Source organism: Moschus berezovskii, chromosome 4 (assembly GCF_049115385.1).
Source record: "Moschus berezovskii isolate FMDL1 chromosome 4, NW_MosBer_1.0, whole genome shotgun sequence".
Taxonomy (NCBI): domain Eukaryota; kingdom Metazoa; phylum Chordata; class Mammalia; order Artiodactyla; family Moschidae; genus Moschus; species Moschus berezovskii.
The window spans coordinates 41533763-41548080 of NC_142463.1; the positions used below are offsets into that span (position 1 = coordinate 41533763).

At 41.4% G+C, this 14318-nt stretch overlaps 1 protein-coding gene across 1 annotated transcript in view; it reads left to right on the forward strand.

Annotated features, from left to right (window-relative positions):
• The window catches only part of DNAJC6 (DnaJ heat shock protein family (Hsp40) member C6), a 180763-nt gene that overhangs the window by 114197 nt on the left and 52248 nt on the right, over positions 1 to 14318 (forward strand). Inside the window, exons 2-4 of the mRNA XM_055403312.2 lie at positions 2904 to 3054; positions 4520 to 4569; positions 4677 to 4825. Of these exons, the coding sequence (XP_055259287.2) occupies positions 2904 to 3054; positions 4520 to 4569; positions 4677 to 4825 (350 nt within the window). The remainder of the gene's footprint in view (positions 1 to 2903; positions 3055 to 4519; positions 4570 to 4676; positions 4826 to 14318) is intronic.

Genomic DNA, 14318 nt, shown 5'->3' on the forward strand with positions numbered 1-14318 from the left:
ACTTTTTATGGTTTGTTTGGATTAAGTTTCATGCATTGTACTTGGTCGATTGGTCTTTTAAGATAGTTTCATCTATAAATTCCTCCTCCAACTTTCCTTTTTCTGGCAGTTAATTTTTAAGCTTTATTGAGGTATCACTGATATAGAAAACATCACCATAGTTAATGTATACATGTTGATGAGTATAGATTTATGCATATAGTCATGATACTATTACCACAACCTCCAGAAATTTTCCTGTGTTCTTTTGTGTGGCTTGCTTTTCGTTTTGTAAGAACACTTAACATGAGATCCGTCTTCTTTTGTTTGTTTGTTTTAAAATATTCTCTCCAGACTTTCCACGGACACATTTAACCATTGTCCACATGCATGTATCTACCTGTCACTTAAAATAACTGATCAGGTTGGAACACAGATGTGCATCCATCCCCCTGTCTTGAGGGAGGTATGAAGGGAAACTTAGTCAGCAACAGAGTCAGAGTTACAGAGGTTTGCCCCTGTAAGCTAAATAAGTTCCTGTGTTCTACTATATCTGAGATCCAGAGATCTATCCTCTTAACATATTTTGAAGTATACAACAAATATTGCATTTTTTTTTAAAAAAAAGAAGAGATGCCATTCTTGCCCTTTGTCATCATGCAGTTGAAAAGTGAACAAAGATGAAAAATATCAACATTGGAATTTCAGGGTGCAGCATAAAAATAGTATAGCTGAAATCTCTTGACTCCTTAATATAGTAGGTATTATCCCTGGTGGCTCAGAGGTTAAAGCGTCTGCCTCCAATGCGGGAGACCCGGGTTCGATCCCTCGGTCGGGAAGATCCCCTGGAGAAGGAAACGGTAACCCACTCCAGTATTCTTGCCTGGAGAATCCCATGGACGGAGAAGCCTGGTAGGCTACAGTCCACGGGGTCGCAAAGAGTCGGACACGACTGAGCGATGGAACAGAACATGCTAATAGCTTAAGATACACTCATTTAATGTTTTCTGATGAAGTAGGCATTATTTTTATCCCAATTTTATAGACAGTAAGAAAGAGGCTTAGAAAGCCTTCCCAAGTTCTTACAGTTAGGAATAGCAGGGCTGGGCCAGAACCCAGGTGAGAGGAACTCAGACTCATACCTGCTGGTCTAAACAACCTGCCTGGCTGTTGTTTATATTAGCTTCCTCTTCACTATTCCTACTGATATATTCCTACTTCCTTCATATATCATTCTTGATAAGCTAAGTTATGCTATAGTAAGAAACAGTCCCCAAATGGGAACAGGGTAGCTCTAATCATAAAGGGATATTCCTTATTCATGCCACATATTCATCAAGGATCAATTGAGACTGTGCCACCAGCTCCTTACTCTGGGCCCCAGGAGTCCTGGATAGAGGAAACAGTCTCAGACCTTGCCAGCTGCTGTGCAGAGAGAGAGAGAATATGAGAGTGAGAACTAATGAGAACTAACAGTTCAGTGCTCCATCCTGAAAGTGATACATAACACTTCCACTCATGTATCATTGAGTGCGGGTTTTCAAACTAAGCTAATTTTGCCAATGTCTAGGCATCACTGACTCAAAGGACATGAGTTTGAGCAGGCTCTAGGAGATGACGAAGGACAGGGAAGCCTGGCATGCTGCAGTCCATGAGGGTCACAAAGAGTCGGACATGACTGTGACTGAACAGCAACAACAGGGTCATATTTGGCTGTCATAACTGGGGCTGGGGGATGCTCCTGAGAGAACTCTAGTCACTAGAGCTCAGGGGTGCTGCTGAACATCCTACAATGCACAGGACAGTTTTCACACCCCCACCCCTTTCCACCACCACACACACAGCACGGTTGAGAAACTCTGGACTAGAGCCAATCACAAAGAGCAGAAAGGACAATTTTATGGAAATGTCAGGGAGGGGAACCTGACCTACTGGGCAGATAACACCAATGATGACCTCTATGCATCCTCAGGCCCAAAAGCTGTTATAAAGGCCCTTCAGAAGGTATTTTCCCAGGATGGAATTGAATTTTTACCTTACGGGATAGCCAAGGAAGGAGTCTTCTAGCACTGTGAACCCTATCAATGGCCAGGGGAGGCCCTGAACTCACTTCTCAGTTGACTGCTGCTCTTCCTCAGCACAGTCTGATAGAAGCTTAGTGCAGGCCATGTATGCAATTTAAAATATTTTAATGTTCACATTTTTTAAAAAGTAAAAAAAAGGTAAAATTAATTCAATAGTATATTCTTTAATTCAGTATATCTTAAAATGCTGTCATTTTAACATGTCATCATTGTAAAAAATGCATATTTTACATTTTTTTCACTGTCTTTGAAACTGGGTGTGTATTTAATACTCACAGCATGTCTCAATGTGGACTAACCACATTTCCAGCACTCAGTTGGCACCTGTGGCTACTGTATTAGATGTGCAGCTCTGGGGGTTTCTGCTCTGGGACTTGGGGAAGGACTTTCCTTGGTCTCCTTTGAGGAGCAGCAGCACTTATTGATCAGTCAGTAAGTTCTGGGAGTGTGACATAACTTGCAGAAATATCTGTCCCAGACTCCCAAAGATAATCTGTGTATGTTCCAGGAACAAACAGATTGGTTTCCTTTGTGTGTGTGTGTGTGCGCACGTGTGTGTGTGCGCGCGTACGTGTGCTTAGTTGCTAAGTCATGTCCAACTCTTTGTGACCCCATGGACTGTAGCCCGCCAGGCTCCTCTGTCCATGGGATTCTCCAGGCAAGAATACTGGAGTGGGTTGCCATTTCCTTCTCCAGGGTATCTTCCAGACCCAGAGGAAGAAATGTCTTCTGCATTTCTTGCATTGACACGCAGATTTTTTTTTTTTTACCATCGAGCCACCTGGGAAACCTATTACCTCTTTTTCTGCTATTGCCTCTTTTTCTGATTTCCGTTGGCAGGTGCCTCGTCTCCAGACATGGAGCCCAGCTATGGCGGAGGTCTCTTTGACATGGTGAAAGGAGGGGCAGGGAGGCTCTTTAGCAACCTAAAGGACAACTTGAAAGACACTCTCAAAGACACGTCTTCCAGAGTTATACAATCTGTTACCAGGTATGTGTGTTCTTCCCTTTACGTTAATGGACTTTGTGCCCCCAGAGGATCTGGTTACCTGCCAACTGCTTATCTGGCTCAAAGACTATCAATTTTGTGATGCAGTTGCATGGGGTCTGATTGAGGAATGCCATTGAAGTCATCAGATTGAGTCTTTGAGAAGCTGCAAGCACAGACTAGGAGAACTTGGCTCACTGGTACATTAGAGGATAGTGGTTGCCATCCCTGGCTTTCAAATCCATCATCCTGGATTTTAATGCAGTACCTGCCCTTGTTAACCTAAGGCACATTAACTAACCTCTCGGAGCTCTACTTTTATACTCTGCTAAGATTTATGTCTTTAGTGGTTCAAGAATTAAGTGAGATAATAATGAACATGCAATCCAAGTAAGCAATACTTATGGATTGTATTCAAAACAGAATTGTGTTTTTATGTTTTAATAGCCCTTGAAAATTTATTTACTGGGAGAAGTTCCCTACCCTCCCCCTGTATGAAACTTTTACAAGCGGGCCATATGAATTCTTTTTTTAATATTAGGAATTAGAAAGTTCCAGGGCACCTTATGCGACGAGTTGACTCACTGGAAAAGACTCTGATGCTGGGAAGGATTGAGGGTGGGAGGAGAAGGGGATGACCGAGAATGAGATGGCTGGATGGCATCACCAACTCGATGGACATGAGTTTGAGTGAACTCCGGGAGTTGGTGATGGACAGGGAGGCCTGGCGTGCTGTGATTCATGGGGTCGCAAAGAGTCGGACACGACTGAGCGACTGAACTGAACTGAACTGAACTGAGGGTCCTTTTAAGTTACAGTGTGCTGTGCTATGCTAAGTCGCTTCAGTTGTGTCTGATTCTTTGTGACCCTATGAACTGAAGCCCAACAGGCTCCTCTGTCCATGGGATTTTCCAGGCAAGAATACTGGAGTGGGTTGCCATTTAGTTACAAAATGTGGTTTTAAAGCAGAAATCCATGTGTGTAGTCCAATATATTAATCAGCATTTTAATTTTTGTTCAAATATAATTTTATCCTTTATCTTCAGTTTCCATCTAACACCTTATAGGCCTCAAGAAAGGGTCCTTTGTTTTTCCTCCGTCACTTCCTCTTCTACCCCCTTGCTGCTGACACTTACGGGAACTGTTTTCCTGTAGGTGAAGAGGCTGAGACAATCAGTGTTAATAAATAAGCAGTTTTCTCTTCTGATATGGATTCTGTTCATGAAGTGGCATCTACAAAGGATTTTGGGGTGCCCCCGTTTGGGGTGTAGATGTGTGCTTCTGAGGGTGTGGGTTGTCTTCTGTAAGCAATGCTTCCTTGTTAGAGAGAAGATGGCCTTGAGGGAAATCAAAACATGGCTCCTGGATGGCAGTGTCCCAGGATATGATGCGCAGGTGGCTGAGAGAGAGAGAGATCTTGGGATATTTGGATCATTTTAATGAATGCCCTTTCCTGTCTTGCTTTTAGCTACACGAAGGGAGATTTAGACTTCACTTATGTTACCTCCAGAATTATTGGTAAGTTCCTCACGTTTATTAACCGCTCAGTGGCTCAGCTCTCAACTGGGGCCCATTGTGACAGCAGACCTGTTTAACCTGTTTTCTTTCTGTGTTAACCTTCCCAGTGATGTCCTTTCCTCTGGACAGTGTTGACATAGGATTCAGGAATCAGGTTGATGATATTCGAAGCTTTTTGGATTCCAGACATCTTGACCACTACACGGTGTACAATCTGTCGCCCAAGTCTTATCGAACTGCCAAGTTTCACAGCAGGGTAAGGAATTTTAGATCTGATCACAAGGTTAAAGACGTAACAGGGTATTTTACCCTTAAAGAGCTATTCTCAAAGCCTTTGCCCCTAGGCACATGGAGCTGAAAAACTATGTACTATCTATCCTTCTCTATCTGTAAAATTCTTGCTAGGCTACTATAAGATATTCTGAAGCTTTTCCTTGGGTGAGGATGTTTGCAGGAAAGCTTCTCTGACAGTGAGGTACCAGCTAATTGGGGGCCTCAGATCAGCTGTGACTGGTTGCTCAGTTGTTGGGGCACGTTGCTGTGTGGCTCAGTGAAGATTGGACTGCTCCATAGGACAGTTGGAGACCCTTATACTGGAGCACTAATGATGCCTTTCACCCTTCCTTGTTGCTGATTTGGCATCATGTTAAAGCAGTGTGGTGGGACGAGTGGAGACACTCCAGTTTTAATGGAAATAGCTTTCTGACTTTTGGTAGAGGTACATTTTTCATAAGTGAGGTATAGCATGTAAACAGTCCACACTGTGGGTTTGGTGATGCGAGTGCTTATATTTATAGTGGTGACACTGGCAGCAGCATTTTTAGAGCACTTGCAGGGTGTTACCAACTTTACATGCAATATATTATTAATTCCCCCAACAGTCCTCTGAAGTAGATGGAGAAACTGAGGTACAGAGAAGTGAGGTAACTTGCCCAGGAAGACAAGCACGTGTTCTTAGCCATTACTCTGGGCTGAGAGTATTACCTGCAAAACTGATTTATCCTCTCAAGGAGCTTTTGGGACTGGGCAGAGAAAGAGTTCTAGTTTCAGGCTGGTTAAGGAGCAATGAGAGTTGGCTTTGGTTTGAATCTATTGCCAAGTCTAATATTTCTGGCCACTGAATTCGGTTTACTCACTAAAATAATAAGGCTTTTTCTCTCTCAAGAACACTTTCAAATATCTCAACTTAGCCTTTAGCTATGATTGGTTCTACAGCTGCATCTGGATTTCTTAATAAATAGAAAGGGTTTTTTATTCATGGGACCCTGTAAAAGTTAAGTGTTAATCACTCAGTCATGTCCGACTCTTTGTGACACCATGGACTATAGCTCACCAGGCTCCTCTGTCCATGGAATTCCCCAGGTAAGAATACTGGAGTGGGTTGCCATTTCCTTCTCCAGGAGATCTTCCCAGTCCAAGGATCGAACCCATGTCTCCTGCATTGCAGATGGATTCTTTACTCTCTGAGCCACCAGGGAAGTCCTGTAAAAGTGAAACTTGATTTCAAATATGCAAAATAATACCTGGCTGTGTTTACTCTGTATCAAGGATCTCAGTTTTGATGCCAGAAAACATTTTGCTCCAGATTTTAGTTGCCATTAATAATCTCTGGGCCTCAGTTTCCTGATCTGTAAAATCTAGGAATTATTCTTTATGCTCTCTTAGACCACTTCCTAGCCAAATGTTCAATAAGATAAGGGAGAATTTTGTGAAGGATTCTCTTTTCTCAGACTGTTTCCAAATAAGGCAAGAGGTCACCCAGTGGTTCTCAAGATTTAATGTACATCAGAATCTCCTAGAGGGCTTTTCAAACACCCACACCTGGCCCTTCTGCTTTAGCAGAGGGGTGTGATGAGAAGCTGCTATGCTCACAACTTCCTGGATACTTTTTCTGCTGTTGCCCTGGGGACCACTCTCTGAAAAGCACTGATAAAACTGTTCTCAAGTGGTTTGCTCTAAGTTCCCATTCTATAACAGATTTTAAATGCAGCTCTTTAAAATTTCACTATAATTAACTGCCCTTCCAACTCTTATTCCAGCTATTACCTTATTGAGAGCAAGTAAATTAGCATCCACAAAAGTGTGGGTAGATATTTTATTTCTAATTCAACAAATCTTTTGAATTGATCTTTTTGGTTTAAAAACTCAGTGCCATCATTTTCGTTCTTTTTTTTTTATTGAAGTATAGTTGATTTTCAGTGTTGTGCCAGTCTCTGCCTTAGAGCAAAGTGACTCGGTTATACACAAAATGCCATTATTTTCATAATTAAGGACCATGAAACATCCTGCGTAATATTCCATAGAAATTTTATTTCATCTTGAAATATTTGTGATAGTCTGGAAAATTTTCTCTCTGGAAGTACATAAAGATGTAATATCATTATAGAAGTATTCATGCTTATTAATATATGCACATATGATTATGCATATATACATATATTATTATGTCTGTATACATATATGATTTATAAAAGCAATCTCTATAAAGATATTTAAAGAAAGGCATCAATTAGTATAAGCACATATTTTGTGACCAGACTTAGTAGTGTTACCAAAGGAACCAGAAACTGAACATAGAACACCTGCCTTGGGCTGTTCTCACTGGCCCTCAAAGAGCAGTTCAGTTCAGTCGCTCAGTCATGTCCAACTCTTTGCAGCACTGTGGACTGCAGCATGCCAGGCCTCCCTGTCCATCACCAACTCCCAGAGCCTGCCCAAACTCATGTCCATCGAGTCAGTGATGCCATCCAACCATCTCATCCTCTGTCATCCCCTTCTCCCCCTGCCTTCCATCTTTTCCAGCATCAGGGTCTTTTCCAATGAGTCCGTTCTTCACATCAGGTGTCCAGAGTTTTGGAGTTTCAGCTTCAACATCAGTCCTTCCAATGAATATTTAGGACCGATTTCCTTTAGGATGAGCTGGTTGGATCTCCTTGCAGTCCAAGGGATTCTCAAGAGTCTTTTCCAGCACCACAGATCAAGAGCATCAATTCTTTGGCGCTCAGCTTTCTTCATAGTCCAACTCTCACATCCATACACGACTACTGGAAAAACCATAGCTTTGACTCGATGGACCTTTGTTGGCAAAGTAATGTCTCTGCTTTTTAATATGCTGTCTAAGTTTGTCATAGCTTTTCTTCCAAGGAGCTAGCGTCTTTAAATTTCATGGCTGCAGTCACCATCTGCAGTGATTTTGGAGCCCCCCACAAATAAAGTCTCTCAGTGTTTCCACTGTTTCCTCATCTTTTTGCCATGAAGTGATGGGACCAGATGCCATGATCTTCGTTTTTTGAATGTTGAGTTTTAAGCCAGCTTTTTCACTCTCCTCTTTCACTTTCATCAAGAGGCTCCTCAGTTCCTCTTCACTTTCTGCCATAAAGGTGGTGTCATCTGCATATCTGAGGTTATTGATATTTCCCCCAGCCATCTTGATTCCAGCTTGTGCTTCATCCAGCCTGGCATTTCGCATGATGTATTCTGCATATAAGTTAAATAAGCAGGATGACAATATACAGCCTTGACATACTCCTTTCCCAATTTGGAAGCAGTCTGTTGTTCCATGTCCGGTTCTAATTGCTGCCTCTTGACCTGTATACAGATTTCTCAGGAGGCAGGTAAGGTGGTTTATTATTTCCATCTCTAAGAATGTTCCACAGTTTATTGTGATCCACACAGTCAAAGGCTTTGGCATAGTCAGTAAAGCAGAAGTAGATGATTTTCTGGAACTCTCTTGCTTTTTTGATGATCCAATGGATGTTGGCAATTTGATCTCTGGCTCCTTTGCCTTTTCTAAATCCAGCTTGTACATCCAGAAGTTCTTGGTTCATGTACTGTTTATGCCTTACATGGAGAATTTTGAGCATTACTTTGCTAGTGTGTGAGATGAGTACAATTATGCGGTAGTTTGAACATTCTTTGGCATTGCCTTTCTTTGGGATTGGAATGAAAACTGACCTTTTCCAGTCCTGTGGCCAGTGCTGAGTTTTCCAAATTTGCTGGTATATTGAATGCAGCACTTTAACAGTATCATCTTTTAGGACTTAAAATAGCTCAGCTGGAATTCCACCACCTCCACTAGCTTTGTTCATAGTGATGCTTCCTAAGGCCCACTTCACTTTGGACTCCAGGATATCTGGCTCTAGGTGAGTGATCACACCATTGTGGTTATCTGGGTCAAAGAGCAGGGAGCACATTTTTTTATTTGCTGCCTAGAGTGATGCCTGGCCTGGTTAGGAAGGGTTTCTCAGATGATCAAATGTGCCAAGTATTGTTGAATACGTAGATATCAAATAAAAATTTGATTCTCGTTCTCAAGGCACTTCAGCCTAGTTGGAGAAAGAAGCCAGGATGTTCTCAAGACAAATGGAAATAATATTTATAGTACATACTGAGGAAGTTTAGTGAAGGGAGACAGTAGTGAGAACTGGACCCCAAAGCATGAGTATATCTCATCTAGGTGAAAGGAGTGGGGTTATTTCTTCTCCGTACAAACTGTAGAGGGTGTCTTACCCGTCTCTTCATGATCTGGCCTCTGTGCTCTCTAGCTCATCTTTCACTGTTCTAAACGTCCTGAGAACCCATGCTCCCACCAGGAGAGACACACTGTCTCATCCTTGAGCTGCTCCCACTCCCTGACAGGCCACCCATTCCACAGCCCCACTCTTTCTTTGTTCGCCTAGCTTCTCTAAGGCAAGGATTTCTGGATGCCAATTTCAGTTCTTCCCCCTAAAAGACAGAACTGCACTACATCATTAGCCCTTTACAGATGGTCCCAGAACTCCACAGAATGGAACTAGACCCTCTGACTTCACTCAACCCTCAGGTGCATCTCAGGAAGACAGTCCCACAGCCTTAGAATTTTCAGCATAGCTCTGTTTTTGATAGGTTTGTATCTCTTTCTAAGTCCCTAATCCTTTCTCTTCCCAACACTAACACTACAAGCCGATTTGCATCACATTGTTGCATGACTTAGAAAAGTGTTCTTGGTTCTCATCTTCCTATCCTCGAGGACTGAAATAATTTTCTCCTCCTTCCAGACCATTGGAGGGCTAGGTCTGCAATTAAGTCTTATTTTAATAAATGTAGATGGCCAAGGCTTCCATGGATACCACTGTTGGAAGAGACCAAACACAAGACCAGTTTTGTGTAGGGACTCACATGAGTGGAGCTCTGTCTACATCTCTGTACCTTGACTCCTGAATTCATATATTTTACCTTTTTATTATGTGATGTGTGTTTGGCAATAAAGGTGGTGGTGACAGAGACAGGCTGTTCCTAGGATGATTTTATTTTGCTGAGGGGCATCATTCTTTGTTTTGATTAACTTTTATGGTTAGAAACCACATGGGTTGACAAGAATCATATGAAATAATTAAATAGCAGTTTCTTAGTCTTTGCATATGTAGGTATGCGTGAAAGTGTTAGTTGCTCAGCCGTGTCCGACTCTTTGTGACCGCATGCACAGAATATTAAAATAGGACTCTGTTTAGTTTTGGCTTTAGCCAAGGATTTGACTCAAAACAAAGCATAGCCAAAGCCCTGTGTTCATAGTGTTAGAATTCCTATTCAGGACTGCAGAGGAGGTGTTGAATGTCAGTTTTTTGCCTCTTCTTAGCCAGTATCCACCTTGAGGAAATAAAAGTCATGCTGTTGACAGTGAAGTCCTGGAGACCAGTGAGATGCATCATCTAAACCAGATGTTCTGAATCTAAGTTAAACAGAAATGAATCCATTGTATATTTTGATTCATGCATGGACTTCAGAGTTTAACCATGTATTTTCACTCCTATTTTTTCTTTATTGTGATAGAAGACATATAATATAAACATACCATTTTAGACATTTGTAAGTGTACAATTCAGCAGCATTAAATACACTCGTAATAGTGTATAATCATCACCAGTATCTAAACCCAAACCTTTTTCATCATGCCCCCAATATACACTGTACTCATTCTCTCTGAGTGAGTGTGTGTGTGTATGTGTGTGTGTGTGTGTGTGTGTGCACTGGTTCCATTTCTGCACAGAACTTTTGGAGCTATGCCCTAGAGTTTCAGGAACCTGCTTTACACATTTCTTGGTGCTATTGTTGGCAATAAATGGAAAAGTGGATGAATGGCCAGCAAATCTAGGCTGCCCTAAAGTTCTTATATCCTGATAATGTGAATGTTAGTGCCACTTTGAGCCTCCTTCTCCCTCTGTGCAACCAGGAAGGAGCAAGCTGAAGGAGCCCAGTTAGTCATATAGAAAAGATAAACCGAGCTAGTTCTTTTAGAATCTTATTTTATTTCCACTGTTTCTAAACTGTATAATCTTGTAGAATTTCTTCTTATTTGCAAATAATTTAATTTTAGGAAAATATATGATCAAGTTGAGTTTCTTAAAGGATTTGTGATTTTTTTTGAAGGTCACCTTTTATTTTTCTTTTTCCTTCCAGAACTCACCAAAGAAGTCACCATAGCTCCTAGTCGTTTCTCTTCTGGTTTTCTGGATGGTGAGGGGAGTTGGCCATAGAGGAATGACTTTATAGGTTATATTCATCTCTCCTCTGTCACTGTGCGTCAGTGTAAGGGCAGGAAATAATGGGGCAGAAAAATACCCCTGGCCTGGGAGCCAGAGAACCATTCTGCAGCCTTCAGTGACTTGACTGTCTTATTAACCTTGGTAAAAAAAAATAGCCCCCACTTGGTGCCATAACTCCCTCAGAAATGTATGGAATTGTAGTTAATAATCATCAGACAGTGTACAAATTTTTTCTTATTTTTTACTGAGGTGAAATTCATATGATGTGCATAAAAATTATCCTAGATTCACATCTCAACTCTTCCTCTTCTTGGGTAAGTCACTTCATCTCTTCTAAAACTCATCCTCCTATAGTAAGTAGAGATGACAATAAGGATTTGTTTCTCACAAATACTTAGAATATTTTTCTGTAGGTGTGCTATAAGGAATACATTTGATAGGAGTGTCTGGCTTAGAGTAAGCCTTCAGTAAGGGGAAGCTATAATCACCATTACTAATAATAAGATGCCAAATAAGCAGTTGCCTAAAGTACCTCTGTCCTCCAAAAATGGAATCAGATTCTTAAAACACTGGATATGACTCTTCAGTCTGATTCTCTATAGCATCTTTTGCTCTTATGCTCAGCAAATGAGATGCTTCTGTCATCTCCTCTCTTGCCTGGGGAGACAGAAAGATGAAAACCAAATGGCGTTCAGCCCTGTGATGTTTTGGCCTCCTTTCCCTCCCGGGTGGTATCATGGCAGCCTGTGATCCATATGGCATTTTCTGCTGTCTGCTACTCCGGGAGGGGTTCAGAGAGCCTAGAGGCAGCATGATGAAGTGTCACCTGCCCAAGGATTGTGCTTATCGCACAAAGCTATGAACCTCACAGAGCTACAAAAACCTCTTGCAGTGATTGATTTTGTTTAAATTTTTTTTTTTAATGCCTTAATGTTTTTCCCCTTTAGACAGAGCACATGCTTTTAAAAAATTCTAATTGTATGTTTGTCTAATGGTGTATAATTATATATCAAGTAAATATGTAATTATGGAGTACTTTAAATTAATATTATTTACTTGATTGATTTAATGATTCTGAACAATTGGTGTATTGTGCTAAGAACAATTTAGCCAGCTTTTAGCTGAGACTCATTATAGATACTGACATTTAGTATTTGTAGGGGTGACATATAATTTCAAAAAGGTTTAAAAATGCTGCCTGAATACTGCTTGAGAAAATAAATTTTCTGCACTTTTACATAGTCATAATCTAAAAATACAACAAAATTGATTCGCCATTGCTTCTTCAAGACCTTTTACACATAGACAAAGATAAATCATGTTAAAAGGAGAGATTACCACACAGGGTTCCTGCCTTGGTTCTTTGTTCGTTCACTCAGCAAATACCTACTGAGTGCCTGCCATTGGATCAGCATGTGGACTCTGTACTTGGGTTACAAAAACAAAAAATGGTCTCTCTTCTCCTGGAGCTTAGTGTCTAAATGGGGAGATAAATGTAAATAGTTAATTTGAATATGGCTTGTCAGTTAGCTGGCACTTACTGTGTTTATGTCATGCTCCTTAAGTCATACAGCTGCCTTGTAATGCCCATTTTTACTTCACACACAAGAGAATTGAGTCTTGGAGAGGTTAGCAACTTACCAAAGGTTAATTAGGTAGTAAGTGGTAAAGCTAAGGTGAAAACCCAACCTGTGGGCTTCACCATGTTGCTCTGCTGATCAGGATGACTAAGCATTTCTGCCTGTGTTAAGAGAAACTGTCAGAGATAGGAGAACACTTGAACTTGGGCTTTATACTGTGAATAGAAATTTACCAAGGGAAGGAAAAACATCGCAGACAGGAAGCAGCTTGTATAAATGTACATTTTGCAATTCCTCTGATGGCAAATCTTTTCTTCCCAATTATTCTATTTTTAATCATTATTTCCATACCTTAAGAACACATCAATGGGGAATCTATTTGAGGATAAAGAATGGGCCAGAAACAGCCCCAAATCATATTAGGTGAAAGGGGCAAGCTTTATGGAGTTTAAATGGACAGAGGCGCAACACTGGCTACCCTGGGTTGTTTGGTAGCTTTGTTAGGTATTTCATCTATTTTGTTTAATAAATTGCACCTGTCATTCCCAAAGGTTTAAGATAATTAACAACCTGGAAGGTCCCCTGATGCCACCTACAGTCATTTTACAGGAAAAAAAATTACAAACTAACCAAAAAGAATGGGGTTTTTGGCATCCTCAGAGAGAGAAACTCTGTGTTTGCTTTCAGGAGTCAACTCTAGACAGCATAGATAATTTCCCACCTATATTTTGACTAGTTACTGTAAGGTTACTAGAAAAGCGGGAACCAAACAGATTATTCTTGCCTCTCTTTCCCCACTGTTAAATGTAAAGAATTTGGGACGTTTGGGTTTTCTCAGACCAGTGTTGTTAGTGTTGCAGAGCACTTTTGGATGACACCGTCTGTAGAAGCCTGTTCCTTTGACCAGAGTTCCCTGTCTCAATAATGGCACCTCCCATCCTTTTATCCAGCCATTCAGGCTGGAAATCTGGCCGTCACTTTTGTCTCCTCCCCCTGCACATCCCCGTCTACACTCGTGTACTGCCACCCTGTGATCAATCACTAAGTCTTGTATACAGACATTCCACTTCCTGTCTATTTTTTGAATTCCTCAAGTCTTTTTGTGTCCCACTACCACTCATCTAGCCTAAGCCACCATCGTTTCTTACTCAGATTCCACTTACAGCCATCTGACTGTTCTCTCTGACTTTGTCTTTTGTCATCTATATCCTTTCTTCATACTGAAATCTAGTAAGAGTTACTCTCCTTCTTAACAGAGAAGGCAATGGCAAGCCACTCCAGTCCTCTTGCCTAGAAAATCCCATGGATGGAGCAGCCTGGTAGGCTGCAGTCCGTGGGGTCGCTAGGGGTCGGACACGACTGAGCGACTTCACTTTCACTTTTCACTTTCACACATTGGAGAAGGAAATGGCAACCCACTCCAGTGTTCTTGCCTGGAGAATCCCAGGGACGGGGGAGCCTGGTGGGCTTCCGTCTATGGGGTCACACAGAGTCGGACACGACTGAAGTGACTTAGCAGCAGCAGCAGCAGCTCCTTCTTAAATATTTCTCTCAGTTCTTAACAAGGCCTTGTATGATCTGACCCTTCAGTCTAAACTTTTGCCAAAAAGGGTTTTATTCATTTTTTTCAAATATAGTTGGCTCTATC